The 16,784-nt window shown below is 37.0% G+C and overlaps 1 protein-coding gene across 3 annotated transcripts in view; it reads left to right on the top strand.

The window, feature by feature from the left end:
* Positions 1-16,784, top strand: part of NPAS3 (neuronal PAS domain protein 3) — a 620,607-nt gene that overhangs the window by 177,612 nt on the left and 426,211 nt on the right. For 2 of the 3 annotated variants that reach the window (XM_054200331.1, XM_054200332.1), the window contains one exon: positions 6,925-7,169. In XM_054200331.1, coding sequence (XP_054056306.1) covers positions 6,925-7,169 — 245 coding nt within the window. Of the gene's footprint in view, positions 1-6,924; positions 7,170-7,281; positions 7,333-16,784 lie in introns of all 3 variants that reach the window. The other variant, XM_054200333.1, reaches the window with a different exon arrangement.

Genomic DNA, 16,784 nt, shown 5'->3' with positions numbered 1-16,784 from the left:
AGCAAACAAGTAGAAAAATCCATAAAAATCTGCCGCCTGACTTCTCAGATGTACTTAAAAAAGAAAGAAGAAGGTAAAATTTTATGTGTCTTTTGATTCGCCTTCCTTACTTTTTTTTGGAGGTTTTACCCTCACAAAAGTACTCTTCTCTTTTAAACAGCGTAACTGGTTTTTATTAGTCTTGAAGTTCTTGTACTCTCGGTTCAGAAACAATCTGTGTGAAATGGAAGTCTATGAATAGGACAGCAGAAAAAAAGTAAAGCAAAGAAAGGGAGGAAACATCAAGTCAAAAAGCTGTCTCAAAACCAAAAAATTCCCAAAGATAGCAAAATATTGTGTAAAACTTAGAGGTAAACATTAACATATATTTCAGTATCAATTTTTCAGAACTAAATGAGTTAGTCTTAGGAAGTTGGAGAGGATTTATTTTCTCCTTTTAATTCACATCTGCACAAACATTAGCTCTCTTGCTTCATCCTTTTATACTCACTTGTATCTACTCTACTGAAAAAATATCCAGTTTCATGCATATTTGTGAGTTCTCTAGAGCATAACATTTAGAAAAACAGCACAATAACAAAAAACCTCGATAATAGGAGACTTTAGGCTCCTGCTGCCACCAGTGATGATGCTTGACTTGCTAGACTGGACTTTTCAACTGCAATATGTGCAACTATATGGTGCAGGTTACTCTGCTTTACTTCCTCCATCTTTCCCCCAGTCTAAATCTTTTTTTGGAGTCTGAAAATGTGCACTGCTGTTCAGATGAATATTCTCTTGGGTTACCCACTGTTTTTGAGATGTCACTATTAAAGAACACTTTTGAAAAAACCTCAGGCATAAGAGTAGTCACATAGAAGCAAAATAAATAAATATTCAAAATAATTGGGTCATTTCAATATTGATGCTGTTCCATTTTTTGAACTTTTAATGAAGTGTAATTGTCCTGTTAGATCAGTGAAATGAAAACAGATTTTTATAGGCTAGAACGTGGCCTATGGGTGGTCACCTGTAGGTGGACTTGGACGTTATCTTAATGAATTGCCCAGGAATTAAGAGTCAGCTTTTCTATGTATCCATTGTTATAAATGGGCTTAACTACCCTCATTGTTTGCACTGGTCATCTTGAAGGTCCAGAAAAGATTCTCTTTAAGAATGTGGCTAAGTCAGCCAATTAGATATAAAGATTTTTCCTGTAATAGATCAGAATGTATAAACATTCGTATTAGTTAAATTGTCATACTCACCCACTACGTAGCATTGATATAAATACAGAAACGATGTAAATAGGTTATTAAAAGAAGGGGGAAGGGATCTAAAGTGGATCTAACTATAAAAATGTCTAAAGTATGACAATACTGTGTCACGTCATATTAATATAGAACAAGGTAGGAACAAATGAGAGAATCTTTCTCGTGTATCTCATATAGTATTGCACAAATGCACACCTGTGGACTCAGGAGCAGCATAAATTTCTTCCTTTATGTGATACCACAACTAAATTCAATAGCAAGTAAGCATTCTTCTGTTCTTTATATTGGAAAACAATATACACAGAAGGACATACATCATTGAAAGTCTCTTTCAGGGTGTTGATGGGGTTGGGTCACTTAGCTCCAGTCCATTTTTTTTGGTCACAGATTCATTGTGTGCTCTAATGTTGCACATCCTTTCCATATATCTGATTTCTTTTCTGTGAAATAGATGTAACGTCCCTCTGACTACGGCCTTCAGAGAGTTGGATAATGTTTATAGTGGACCTTTTGATCCTTGAATTTAAAAGACTAGACTAATATAAAAATACACACACATACTGCTTCATTCTCTATAAAGCTTGTTATAAACATTATTAGATATTGTTAAGTGTTTTTGTTGTACTGTATCTGGTTTTGCAGCTACTAATCCATATTGTTGTTAGAGGCTTAAGAAATTCGCTAGTGGTCGATAACAGCTGAATTAACAAGTATGATATTGTTTAGTATTACAAGAAAAAGTGCTCTGTTCTGGTATACTCTTGTGCTTGTAAAGTTTCTCCTGAAATCAGGGAGGATTTCAATAGAATTATCAAAAACACTGTGCATCCTTTGTGAGAGTTTGCCGTGCTTCTCTGCTTATAGTTAATGAAAATGAGCAAAAACTCCGACAGCACACCGCAGACAAGCTGTCCGTTGGCCGGAGCCCTTATATCTGGAGCTCAGCAGCCCGTCTGTCCCTCAAACTTTGTTCTATGGCCATCGTCCCCAGTTTGATCTCTATTTATGACAAGTACAGTGAGGGTACCATAAAAGCTCACCAATGCTATTATGTGGGGCTGTGCAGGGGGAGACCAACATCTCTGAGAAGCCCAGCTTGGGGGGGGTCTTGCCTGCGTCAGATCTGAGGGAACAGTGAAGGTGAAATGTATATGCGAGCTGCCTTTCTAAAACTGGCCAAGTCTGTGATATATCTGCTTCCAAGCTGTATTTTGAAATCGCGGACAGAAATATTTATTTGTAACCACATCCATTCCCCTGTTTTCATTCAAAATGCAAACTCACGGAATTAAATTATTTCTCTGATTTTTACCACCCAAACTGAGACACAGAAGTGAGGTATTGATATGCTAAAAAATCCTTGCTAATGTAGGTCAGTGCGTCTGTTGATATGCTGTAACATGTTTGATTGCCATTATATGCTGCAAAAATTAGGAGCTGTGATTGTCCCATCTTTAAAGTGACAGATGATGATCTGTCAGACATGTGGAGGTTGTGGGTGTGCACACAGATACGGATGCATGTATATGCTTATGAATATAAAATACATAAAATGATGTGAAATAAAATATGAAGCAGGTTAAGCTTGGAATGACCACAAGCACAATGAAATCACAAGAGAGTTATGAGTACCAATAAAACTTTTATGCAACACCATATTATCATGTCTTCTGCATCTGCTGTGTCTTCAATAGAAAATCTACTTTAGAAATGTTGTGTACACCATTTTAAAATTATATGGTAGTATTTATTGTACCCTTTCATCTGTAAAAGCCAGACCCCCTTTGTATCAGTCCATCTGGAAAGGCCCTAAAAGGAAAAATAATACATATTTTAGAAACCTAATATCTAAAATAGCATTAGTTTTCTAGCCATTAAATATCCTGTTTATATGGTACTGCGTCTCAGAATTATCAGGAGCTAGCAGCTGGAAAGCTCTTCGTCTCCTTTAGTGGACTCTGTATATGGAAATTCTTTGAGAGGTGTGTTAAGGGATCACATGAAGTTTCGCCATTGTATGACAACATCATCCTTTGATATCGTACAGGGATGCACTCTGATCCAATTATCTGAGCTCCTTCCCCTTCTACACAGAAGGAAAAGAGGGAGCAATATTTATGTCCCTTGGGTGTATTTCCCACTGTTAGTTTCTTCTTGGTACTGTGGATAGTCTGTGGAGATTTGCTTGTCTTTTGGGGGACCTTCTCTGTCACGTAAGAGCTCTTACATGTGTGATGCTTGCTTTCTTGGTGCTTTCTGAATGTTTTTGAAATCCGCCTGGTAAACATGCGTATAGTCTCCCATATTTTTATTTTTGTCATTAACGGGACAGCCTGCGGGTATTTCTGAGTTTTTGCAGCCTGATACTCTAGCAAATTCATTTATGTTACCAGGAGTCACCTCTAAGCCCAGTGTCATGTGACAGGACCCAAGATGAATTATTCTTCTGTGTCAGCACCACTGCTTTCTGTTGTGAGCTTCACACCCTTCTCTTCTAGCATCCTCTTGGGATTCTCAGTGCCAGCACTTTGCTCTGTTAAGAGCATCTGATGATGAAGTTGATGTTGCCTATCCGAATCACAGGTGCCAGAGAGGATTAAAAGTGATGTTTAGGTCATACCTAATGAATTCCTGCATCCTGCTGAGGAAATCACTGCTCCCAAATGAAGGACCCATTATATCAGCATAACTGCAGTGTCCGATGCTACAAGTGTGTTTCCCTAGTGGTATTATGTAGAGTAGAAATTAGGACTTGCATGCACAGACGTTGTTTCTAAATTTAGCTTAATGCACTGATGCCAAGAGGAGAGTGCTGCAAGTTACAAACTCCTTGACTTGAGTCACTCAGTGAAGCTTCCACAAATGACAATATACCGTGGCTGGGAGGAAAAATATGTTATTGATAATGCTGTTTCTCAGGAGTTTCTTTGGTATGTCTATTATATCAGCTACCCATCCCTGTGGGATTTTTTTATTGCAAAAGTTTGAATACACGTAGATGGCTTTCAAAGGGTGCTGTTTAATTACACAGGTAGCTTCACTTTTCAGTTTAACTGGCTTCCATTGCAAACTGTTAGTGATCCAGTAATGCATTATATAAGTTTACATTGCAGTGTATTATTCAGTTTCAGCAATCTCCTGAACCCTAGACAGAACTTGTAAATTGTGGATTCCGTCTTTGGTTGCTAAGGAATAGTCTATCACCATTCAGTTTCTAACTTTTTTCAGTTTCAAAAGTTGCTGGGATCTGTAATATTTCTTACTTGTTTTACTGGGGATCTCCAAAAAGTCCCCTTCTTACACAGGGGTATAATTAAGTGCGTTGGAAAGAAGGTGTGAACCTCTTGGTGCAAAATTTCAGAATACATCTAGAATCTCAGCTCTTCTGGATTCCTCAAACTTGATTTGGGGACTTGAGGTCCTCAGGCTTGGCTTCTGAAGAAAAACAGTGTGATCACAAGTAGTAAAGTCCATCCCTTGTGCCATGAAAATGAGCTTTCACTTGCAAGCAATTGGGCAGAGACACTTGCCTGCCTCTCCCTTGTGTTACCGTTGTAGGTGTTTAACTTGTATAGGGTATCTTCACTGAAATCAGTTGAACAGTTCCCACCTCACAGAGCTTCCAGGTTTCCTTATATACATAAAATATTTCTATTGGCTATATTTAATGCACATTTTGAGGGATTTTACACATCTATGGTGGTAGATATTTGAAATTGCATCTGCAACGAGCCTTGTGGAATCTTATTTTTCAGGTACTTTCCCCTAGAATATAACTTAAAAATCTAGCTGCTTGAGGTCTATGTAGAGTTCATAAAGGCAAGTATGTACTTTAGTGTAGGATTCAGTAGGATGGTTTACTTTACCTGTGGGTAAGGGTGTGCCGTTTCCTCACCATCCCTATTTCTTAGTCAGGCTGTCACTTTAAATATAATTGCTATTAGCATAGAATTGTGTAGGGAATATAATTTGTTAAGCATTCTCGGGGAAGTGTGATGGAGGGATTTCATTTGTGGTTTAGGGGCCCAGCTGATCTGCCCTTTCAAGTCTGAAGTGGCAGAGACAGCCAAGAAAATGCAGGTGGTTAAGAATATTAAAATAAGAGAGCCTCTGTAGTTTAAATTATTTCCAAATTAGAAAGATAGGTAAATAGAGGTTTCAGTATTAGAGAGGTATTAGATCTGCGTGCCTGAGTTCTTTATGATTTATGCTTTTTTTGTTGATAAAATCCTGGGTTTCAGGAAGGGTTGTGGAAGGTTCAGAGAACTGTTTGCTGTTCCGTTATACACTGGTTGAATTCTATGTCTGTTGTAAACTAATGACGAGTTGTGGCTGTAACTTCATCAAGTCAATAAGATCAAACGAAGCAAAGGAAAGACAGAGTCTTTGTGAGGGGTGAGAACAGTTTCTACTCACCTTACACAGTGACTGGCAGACACCAACCCCTGCATCAGCACCAACCTCTACACACCAAGGTAGAGGTATGGTCAAGCTTATCATATCCTGAGTTGAACACTCTGCTGTCTCCAAAAAAAAAAAAAAAAATAATTTAACACCTCTTTTAAAACAAAAGAGGCAATATCTGGTCTTCTTATTATCTACATATTGACTCCCGATCTTTTGGGAAGTGTACTGTACATTTATTTGTCTGCCCCAAACCATGCAATAAAACAAGTTAATCACTTTTCCCTTGCAAAGCTGTATTATTATATATTGAAACCAACTGAAACTTGAGTTTCCTTTGAGTTATAGGGAAAGATGAGGAGAAGACCCCAGTGGTTGCCCACTGTCATCACAATGCGCGTTCAGCAGTTTTACACCAATTAAACAAATAGCCCAGGAGTAAAATGTGAATTACCTTTAGGTGTTGGATATGGGAGGTAGCAAGTGATACATCGATGCAACAGAACTAAATGAATGTCTTTGCATTTCCACCAGCTCACTGTAAAGCAGAAAGAAGGTCTTTTCTGCCCCAAAATTTGTCAGTCTGACACGTGTTTGGTAGTGAATTACAATCAGAAATGTGAATCACGTAACTGTATTAACTGCTTGCTCAGCCTCTGACAAAAGTTGCTGTTCCCACAGCAAGGACAGCTGAACAACTCATAAAGAGCAGCTTCATGAAATTCAGGAAGGTTTACATTATTACCCCAGACTTAAACTTCTCTGTTTCAGAAGTTACTGTACAACCTGTTTGGTCATTTTGGCTGCACTGCAACCCCTGTCAGAGGTAGCACACCCTTCAGTCATCTGCTTTTAACCTGTTCTTCCTAGGAGTCAGAATTTGGCACAAATTTAGACAAAATTGGGTCACAATGGGTCAGGAGGAGCAATGGCATCTCTGCAGATAAACCCCACATGTACACAGCATTCAATGGAATCTTTTCTTGCGATGGCAGCAGAAAAAGGAAGGGCAGACTAAGAAGAAAGAGGCTGAAATGATTTAGGAGTACTTACTTAATATGTTGGCTACAACTGACACTCAAATATTATCATTAGTTTTCATCGTTCAAAGACTGGAGTACCATTAAATATATCCTGAAGTCTGTACATCCATACAAAACAGCATTTTGAAAATGTGGTAATCTCTATGGAGTGAAAAAGCAAATTGGTTAAATGTGACAGAGCACTAATATTGATGAATGTCTTACTTTGTTTATTTTTCTTTCAGTTTACAAGCTTTGAGGAAGGAAAAGTCCCGAGATGCAGCTCGCTCTCGCCGGGGAAAGGAGAATTTTGAATTCTATGAGTTGGCAAAGTTGTTGCCACTGCCTGCAGCCATTACCAGCCAGCTTGACAAGGCATCCATCATCCGACTTACAATTAGCTATCTGAAAATGAGGGACTTTGCTAATCAAGGCGATCCTCCATGGAACTTGAGAATGGAAGGACCTCCACCTAATACATCAGTAAAAGGTATGGAGTAAATATGTTGTATAGTATCGAATATGGCAGCCTTTAGTAACCTCTAATTTGAAATTTTTACCATCATCCTTTCTTCTTTCCCTGCATATCAAATCCTTTAAAGGGATACAAATGTGGAAATCTGAGGTCTGCATGAGAAAGACACCATGTGAAGGTGACATAAACCTCTTATTTTATTCATTTTTTTTATTTAACAACAAACCTATTGATGTAACCATTCAGCTGTAAGAAGTCTTCTGGGTGATGTAGACTAAATGGTATAAAGTTATTTAGCAATGATTGTGTTGCTTTGTTTTAGTATTTTGTATAAGGATGTGTTTGAGAGGAGTATGGCATTTTTCCTTGATTTGAGGACTCAATATCTGAATTCTCTGGCTAAACCTTAAAGGCAGAATCATGTATTTCCAAAGTTCGAGGGCATCACATTCAAAGTTTTAAATCTTCAGGTTAGAGACTAGGATATTATTTATCATCTTGTAATGCATACAGAAATTTTGACTTCTGAGCCAGTAGGCATCTATCAACATTTCAGCCAAAATAGACTGTTTTCGATATTAAATACCCTCTTTTCATGCTCAAACAAGCAGTTGGGCAGCAATATCAATGTTTTAGACGTGAGTTGCCACAAAAGCCAGGTAATAGAGGAATTAGACAGTCATTTTAGAGGGTGGCTGCTTGTTGGTCCTAAATAGTGTTTCCAATGACTTGTGTAAACTGTAGATTTTTCTGTAATTTTTTTTCTTATGCTACTTATGTAGATAAGTGTGATCTTTCCATCTGATTAGTATTTTAAATTATGGAGCAAGTTGCATTAGCAGAACTCATATATACCAAAACTTAGGAATTGTGGTTTTCCTGGCTTTGATGGCACAGAAAACTAACTGGTTTTACTTTAGCAACTGATTGCACGTTTTGGAGGAAACATATTTTGGACAGAGGCATATGAGATTTGAGCTTGAAAACTTCAGGTGTTGGGTTTTTTTTCCTTCACACTTTGTGGAACTTAAACTCTTAATCTGCACTAAACTAGATAGACTGTATATAGCATGAGGCAAAAGAAAAAGCCATCTTTAAGGGTGGAGGGAGGAGGGGGAAATAGAATCTTATTTATCAGCCCACAGCTGCCTGTGAAGGGTTACTGTTACTGATGGTGCACAGGGCTTTTACCTGCTCTTCCATTTACAGAAATTAATATTAGTTAAGGAAAGTTATAATTTTCAATGGATGGAGATAGACATGGAAGACAAAAACCAAAGGATTTTCAGGCTGATGATTTAGTAGCCGAACATATTTGTGTCATTTCACGTATTTCATTTATATTATCTGCCACATCATATATAATTTTCATGGAGGAAAAAAAAAAAGTAATAATTACATCATCCAAAGCATGAGTATAACATGGTTCATCAAGCTTCTGATATAATATGCAAATGCTCCCCATTTTTTCAGGATGAGAGTTTATTCTCAGGCAATTAAACAGTGTTTCAAGGCGGATGTAGAGTGGACTCTGCTGTACGATCTATGATCTGTCTGTTAATTCCTCCCAAAATTCCTGTAGCTAAGAGACATACGGTGCTTCTACAAGCTGTCCTGTATTACGGAATTCTGATCTCTGCAGATCTCTGTTATGTTTTCAGAGTATGAGAGCTGTTTTTCATTATCCTACCATGGAATATATACATGAATACTGAAGCTTCTTTTTGTGCAAAGATTCTAATGAAGAAAAGAATTTTAATGGAGAACTAAACCTTATTCTTGGACAACAGTGTAAATAGTCTGGCCTACATTAACATGTTTCTCCCTATAAAAAATCCTAGGTAAACATTTAATGTCTTCACCCTATCTGACATAATAATCCTGCTCCTCCACCCATCTGGTTTTATGGTTGCCATTCCTCTAGGCATAAGGGGTGTGGGGGAGCTGAGGAAGGATTTTTGCTTTTTTTTTTCCTCCCTGTTTGAGTACTTAGCTTTATACTAACTACGATTGTATTATTTATGTGTTAGTATATTGAAATAATGCTTGATGAAACAGCGTTTCATTGTATAAGAATTCCCCATAAGCAGGTTTAGCTGTATAGTACAGGTATATTTTATTACTTCACGAGTTCTCCTTACATAGAAACCTGTTAACACACTCTGATCAAACATTCATGAAATTACATCAAAAGAAATTCATTTTCATTTATTAAGGTCGCTTTTTGCTGCCCTTGAAGAAGTTCATATGGATAAACAAGCTCACATAAATAGCTTGCAGCTTCATGTGAAGTATAGTTGATAATCCTACAATAAAACACTAGACATTATATTTTGTGCGTGCCCGAGCAATCTTCTGAATAGACTTAAAGGTATTTGGAAAATTATATGAGAAGTACTTACGTTGCGTAGGCAACTGCTTTTTTTTTTTTTTTCTTCTTTCTTCCCCCAGATGTGTTGGTCTGCTTGTGTTAATAATTAAATTTCAAAGCTTAATTTTAAATTTGTCCCCCAGACTGTACAGCATTTTAATCATTTTAATTTAGTATTTCAGGGAGGTCCTTTACTCTGCCCTGTATTTATCACAGCTTTCCTTAAAAGTCTATAACGGCTGATGAGTTTGTTTTCTTATGCCTATTGTGTAGCGATCGCTACAAGTTGTGCTTGCAAATGAACACTCAGGTAACTCCATATAATATTTTCAGAGACAATTACTTCATGGAAATATCTTGAGCAATTGGAAAGTATCAGATAGTTTTCTCCATTATTTTAGAAATATCTGTATTGTTATAATACAGATCAAATCTACAATGAACATTATGCATTATTCAAGAAATGACCAGGCATTCTCAGCAGTGTTTCAGCTAAATAACTGATGATTGTAACCTTTAAAGAAATCTCATTGTGGTGACTATTGGTAAATCATTTCTCCATTCATAGTAATCTTTATTTAGAGGCTATCTAGAAACCACTATATCTTTTATTAATCTTAAAAGCAATAGCCAATGATTTGACATTTGCTAAAAATGGATAAATTTTCCATCTTCTAATACAGCAGACTTCAGTCAGGTTTTTTTGGGTACATTGTCTAAGTCTTTCTGTGCGTAGGAAGTATTAGTCCTTGTAAACAAATACATGCAACTTGCAGCAGATGAGTTTAGAGATTACAGTTCCTAAAGACCAGGACATGATTCTCATATGGCAGAAAATAATGAAAAAGTTATTTAGAGGCAGTAGGAAAAAATTGTTTTTCTTTCTGTACTACACACAATATGTTATGAATAACAGTACTATTCTCTGTTTCTGTCCCTCCAAAAGTCTTTGTTTGACTCCCAGTATTTAAGGGGTCTGTTCTGAGGAGAACAGTAAATGAGCTGCTGTTCAATTTTTTGGACTCAAAGGTGGGTTTTATGAAAGTCCTGGTCTGGGAATGGAAGTATTTTTATAGTATTTACTGTGTGTTCAGCCAGTAAGTGGTGCTTTACATGGCATGGCCCTTGAAGTCCTCTTGTGCATTCTGATTGCTGACCCATACCAGGCTGTGTAGTCCTTTTTCAACATCAGACTCTTGTGAGAACCTTCATATTTTGGAATATTGTCTTCAAATGATTAACTCCAGATCTTTCTATATTTTTAGCACAAACTGTTGCTGAAAGTGTTCAAAGACCATGCAGCTTTTTATGTTATTCTCTGCTATGTTGTAGGAGTTTTTACCAAGCCATATTTTCTTCCTTTTTTTCAAGTGAAGAGAGGAAGGGAGAGGAGCAGTGTGAGGCACCGTGATGTTCTCTGGTGTGTTGAGTATATTTGGCTGATGTAAAGTCATGCCATGTATTTCCTTTCTGGGCAATCTTTGGGACGCTGATACTGACTTGGGACCATCATCACTATAAAAAGAAGGCGCATGTCTCTCTGTCTTGAACAGAGTTCCCAGTATTTGCCATTTCTGTTTCTTTTGAAGCAGCAACCCTGTAGTCTGTGCCTAATTTTGCAAACCCTTGTCCTGGGATTTTGCCATGGTGACATCAAAATAGTAGATTTTCATTCTTGTTTAGTTGAGGTGAGGTGTTCATTTCTGTCTTTGGAGATAAAGTATTGGTGCAAGGTCATGAGTCTGATTTCTTGTTGAATGATGTGACATATGGAAACTAGGATACCTAAAATGTCTTTTCTTTGAAAGAAAAAAAGTAATTGTGGTATTATCCACAATCTCAAGTTATAAGTGGGTTTATCATGAGCTCTTTTGTAAGCCAAATTTTTACATTTTATGTCATATAAGTAAAATAATCTTACTTGTCTTCTGCTGTAAGAGAAGAGGTGAATGAGAGATTCTGAGGAGTGAAAAGGACTTCAGTAAATAGTACTGATCAACTGGTAGGTTGCGTGAACTTTTAGTTAAACTTTCAGTTTAGCCATCTCTTAGCATTACATGTTCTGCAATTAGGTAGTTTTACTCATCTGTGTTCTGGAATTAATATACCTCAGCATGAAGAGAAATCAGATGTTGTCAAAAGTGTTTGTGGTGAACTGAATTTTTTCTTGTCCAAATTGTTCTTGTCCAATGTAACTAAATATGACTCTGACATGTTGCTTGCAGTAAAGCATTCAATGTTACTTCAATTCTGCATTGGTAGTGAAATATAAAAAAAGGACGTTTTGATAATCACAAGTAGAAAAATTATGCTTTAAAACAAAATTTCACCCGCTTACTTCAAACTAAACAGAAGTTTCACACAAAGCAGGATAGTCAGATTCGGGAGACGCTTTTCATAACAAGCAATACTGCTGATTCATCCGTATTATGTTTTTTTTTCATCTGATTGACCTTTTCATGTCTAACAGTGAAAGACAATCTCTTAGGCCACAAACACTGAGGAATAAAGCAGCTCTTATTTCTTTGTCCCTATAGATGGTTTCCATGAGACAGAATTGTGTAGTGGTTCAGAAGACAAGGCTGGTCTTAGTAGAAGGCTAGTTTTACTTACTAGAAGGCTAGAAGATAGTTTTTCAAAGAATCCATTCTCAACATAAACAAAGTATGTAAGTATAGGTTGCAAGTGAACTTGCTGTCTTAGCTTACTATGAAACTTGGGGTTGAGGAAATAAGTCCAGCACTTTGAATTCTCTGGGAAAGAAAATAAGCAATAACGATAATTGGAAAGTATGGTAATTGTTATCCCAAATGTCAAGTGGGATTGCTTTCATTAATTAAATGCCTTTTCCTAGTTATTTTTATACTGGGTATGTATGCATTTTTAAGAGACAAATAAATGGTTCTCTTCTAAATGATCTTATTGTGCAAACCTGTTAAATAACATTACCTATTGTTAGCCTTTTATATTTTAAACTGAGTGTTGTCTTCTGAGCAGGAGACGGAAGATAGTACAAGCCTTTCCCTGCCAAACCACACAAGCCTTCTACTAAGACCAGCCTTGTCTTCTGAACCACTACACAATTCTGTCTCATGGAAACCATCTATAGGGACAAAGAAATAAGAACTGCTTTATTCCTCAGTGTTTGTGGCCTAAGAGATTGTCTTTCACTGTTAGACATGAAGAGGTCAATCAGATGAAAAAAAAACATAATACGGATGAATCATCAGTATTGCTTGTTATGAAAAGCATCTTCCGAATCTGACTATCCTGCTTTGTGTGGAACTTCTGCTTTTCTACTGGAGAATTCTTGACAGCTTCCTTTATTGCAGGCATTTTTCTTATTCTCATGAAAATCTGATTCCTGTTTATGTGTAGGCCACTATAAAGTTCTCCGACTGTGTACCAGTATCAAACACTGATTGTAAACATAATGTCAATCCATTGTAAACCTGTTTGTGGCCATAGGGGCAGTGCAGCCATAGGAGCAGATAGCTTAGTCATTGACCTATTACAAAGGTTAAAGAAAAAGACTATTAGGTGTTGCTTGAATGTAGCAAATCAGTGCTGGAAATTTCAGACAGTCAGTGGTAAAACATTAATGTTCCTTGCAAGAATTATTGATGGTTTTCTAGTGTGAAAGATATGGAACCCAAAATGAGGTAGCTCTGTTTGAATCTCATTGTGATAGATAAGATGAATTGAATAGTGGACTCAGAGTTGGTGGTTGCCTAGTGACAGGTGATCATGACCTGATTGCTTTCAATCTCTGCAAATGGAGGAGGGTGCCAACCAATACACTCGCTGCTTTTTGAGGGACTAATTGCCTAATGGGGAAACTTACATGTGAAATTGATTGTGAGGAAAAATTTTGATGGAAAAATTAGAATAAAAGTTGTCTAGAACTCTTAAAGAAAAATTTATGAAATGAGGGTTTCCTATACACCTGAAAATTATAAAACTGCATCCTTTTTCAGAATGAAAGTGAAATCAATAACTTGAAAAAGCATGTAGGTTTATTCATGTAAATCTTTGGAAATAAAAGGGAAATATATAGCAGTTAAGATAAACTGGAAAGTCTGAGGTGCAGAAAGTTGACAAAGATAAGCAGAGACAATAAGGAAGAATCTAGCAGGATTAGAAAAATTAAAGAAAAATTGGGTTTGTGTGTATTAGAAATGGGGAGAATTCTGGCAAGGGTATAGGCTCATTAGCAGAAAGGTATAGTAAAACTTGTACTGATGCAGAAAATGCAGGAGAGCTTGATACAGGTTTCTTTTAAGTGTTTGCCTGTACAGAATCCATTCTACAGTTAAGGTTACTGTTGACAGTAGTGTTCAGGGAACATACACAATCATAGTCATCAACAATACAAAACCTCGGGAAGGAGAATTCTGCTGTCAGAGTTCATATTTTGGTGGACTTGGCAGTGTTAGGTGTAGGTTTACAGTTGGACTCGATGATCTTAAAGGCCTTTTCCAACCTAAATGATAGTATGATTCTGTGGTTCTGTCTTCTTGATCAAAATGGGATTATTATAACTTGCTGTGGGTTTTGTTGTCTTGTTTGCTCCTCCTAACTTCTCCCTCAAGCTCCTCATGCAAAATCATTCTGCCACTGGAATCCAAATGCTGGAGTCCCAAGCGTGAGGCTCCAAGAACCACCTGCTCTGTGTTTGAGTCATACATGATGAATGCTATCTCTGTATTTTCTGCTGGGGAAACAAGAGATCTTTCTTTAGTGTCTGAATCAAACTTTTAAAAGTACTTGAAAAACAAAAGGGTATAATTCTCAGATGTGCCAAAACAAGCAGATCTTGTCGACAGAGCGGGGAGACCCCTGACATCACAGTAATATCCACTGGCATTGCCCCGCTGTGGTTGCCACGGTTCTGTGTTGCTTTGATAGGTTACCTGCCATAGTACAAGCAAGGGACTCTGAAACTCTTGGGCATCATCATCCTGAATCCCAGCTTGCAGTGTTTCTCAGATATTCCAGAATAAATTTTTGAATAAATTGTTTTTTATGTGTCCTTCAGACAAGGATCGGGTTACCTCTGATATCAGCCCGATACAATATTCAGCATCATCCATTTCTTGCAGTGCTGGTGTTGTGAAGTTTGCAGTACTGAGCTGTCTTAGCCTCAAAGCAGTTGCAGGCAAAATATTGGGAAAATTCCTCCAGTAAAGGGATAAAAGTAAGAGCATATATTTTTTCAACAAGCATGGATAAATGGAAAGTAATTCTTGTAAAACAAACCCAGCTTAACTCTCTGAAATTGCAAGTCGGGTTAACTAGGGTACACATTGTATACTGAAGTATTTGTAAGGCATAAGTGCGCCAGAATTAAGGTTTTAAAATACTGTAAGAAGCAAGCTGTTTTAAACACATTAGCTGTATAACTGATTGATCTTGGAAAGCAGATCAAAGTCAAAGTTATTATTAAGAAAGAAGGTTCTATGGTTTCTGGCGGAAACCACTCTGGGCATGATCATCAGTGAACTGGGAGTAAACATGGCACGAGGGCTGATTTAAAATTTGCAAATTACGATGATGTTTGGATCATAGATAATAATCTGTGCAGTTTAGTAAATCAAACCTCCTAAAATGTATTTATTTTAATATAGTGAAATGGAAATAATAACAACAATAATAATAATAACAACAACAATAATAATAATATTCATTTTTATCTTTGCTGCCGTAAACTCCAGGCTACTGGTTGTTGCTTTGTAGTTAATTTTGTTACAAGACTTTGAAGGGTTTGGGGTTTTTGTGATGCAGAACAGGAGTGATGGGAAAAGCATTTCAAGTTCCGTTCTTTTTTGCATGAACAAAGGCATAAAATGAACCTGCCTGATCCTTCCTGTTCTGCTAGCAGAAATGATAGAATGATTTAGTTTCTCATGGTGCATTATTTGTATCGTAAAAAGTTCTATCCATCACTTCTGTGGAGACACAAAACATTTACTGCTGGTAACAAATTAATACTCTTTCCAAAACGTTGTCAATCAGATGTCAGTCCCTGGAACAGTTGTTTATTGCTAGAACTCCACCTTACAACTTAACAATTAAATAGGAAAACAACCAAACAGTAAAAGTTTTTAAGAGCAAGAAAATAGAACAGGTGACTTCAATGTCTTTTCTCTCACTCCCAGCCACTACTGTATTTCCATTCTCTTACACTGCCATTCATCTTCCTTTTTCTCTTCTTGCGCTGTTACACTGACATGGTCATTTTTGCATTTTCATTATGTCCTGTTAATACAGTTTATTTTTCTTAGCCATTCTTTTTTTTTTTTTTGAGTCCTTAGGTGGAACACCGAATGTGCATAATGTCTTCCTCTGGTACTCAGTTTCCAGTGTTGACTCTGTCCTTTTTGTAGTCCTCTATTTTTCTCTATGTATTTGCATTCTCAGTGCAGTCTTGGTAATGAAAACAGCCTGGTGAAGAATATTAATGTTTAAAAGAAATGCAAAAAAGTTTTTAGCTCTTCACTTTGTTCTTTCTTCCTTCAATGTGCATATCTTTCTGTGCACGGTAGTCCTCACTCTGTCATTCAGAATTCACTCCTGAGTTGAGAGCATACCTTCCTCATTCCAGCTAAAAGATGGTGAGTGTTGTCATTATAGTTCGTGGCTGAGAACATTGACAGTATTGGCGGAGTGGGTTTTGTAAGACCATGGGCTTCAGACTTGCAGAGGTAAATATGTCAGGAGAATACTATCGACAGTTGCATTTGTTCCAACCTTGGCAATGGTTGTAAAATAAGTCAGGGAGCTATCAAAATAAAAACAAGTTAATTTCTTGTCATTCTGTAATGATACAGATTTTCATCCAGTAGAAATTTCTGTGTAAAAGTCAGTGCCACAACAGTCCACTTTTCCAAAGCTCTTAATAAAATGTTTCCATATGATTTTTACATTCATGTTTTTTGTTGCATGGGTTAGCTCCAGGTGGTCTTTTTTAGAAGCATGAATATCTTAAATTATATGTGCAGTCTACATAACTTTTTCAAATAACGCACATGATGGGGTTAGCCAATTACAGATGTGCAATAAATCCGGTGTGCCAAAAGCGCTTGTTCTGCTTTTTGCTTTTAGTAATCAGAAACAGACAAAAAGTAATCACTGCTGTAGTTTTTGATATATAAAATGAAAAAAGGCTGTTGCTATCTGTAGATTGCAATATCTGATAGAACTTTTGTTTGTCTTTTTATTTGTCCTTTTCTGTACCCAAGAAAAGTGTCTTTGCTATG

Source organism: Rissa tridactyla, chromosome 4 (assembly GCF_028500815.1).
Source record: "Rissa tridactyla isolate bRisTri1 chromosome 4, bRisTri1.patW.cur.20221130, whole genome shotgun sequence".
Lineage (NCBI taxonomy): Eukaryota > Metazoa > Chordata > Aves > Charadriiformes > Laridae > Rissa > Rissa tridactyla.
The sequence above is the reverse complement of the archived record's forward strand: the minus strand, read 5'-3'. Positions and strand labels throughout refer to the sequence as shown.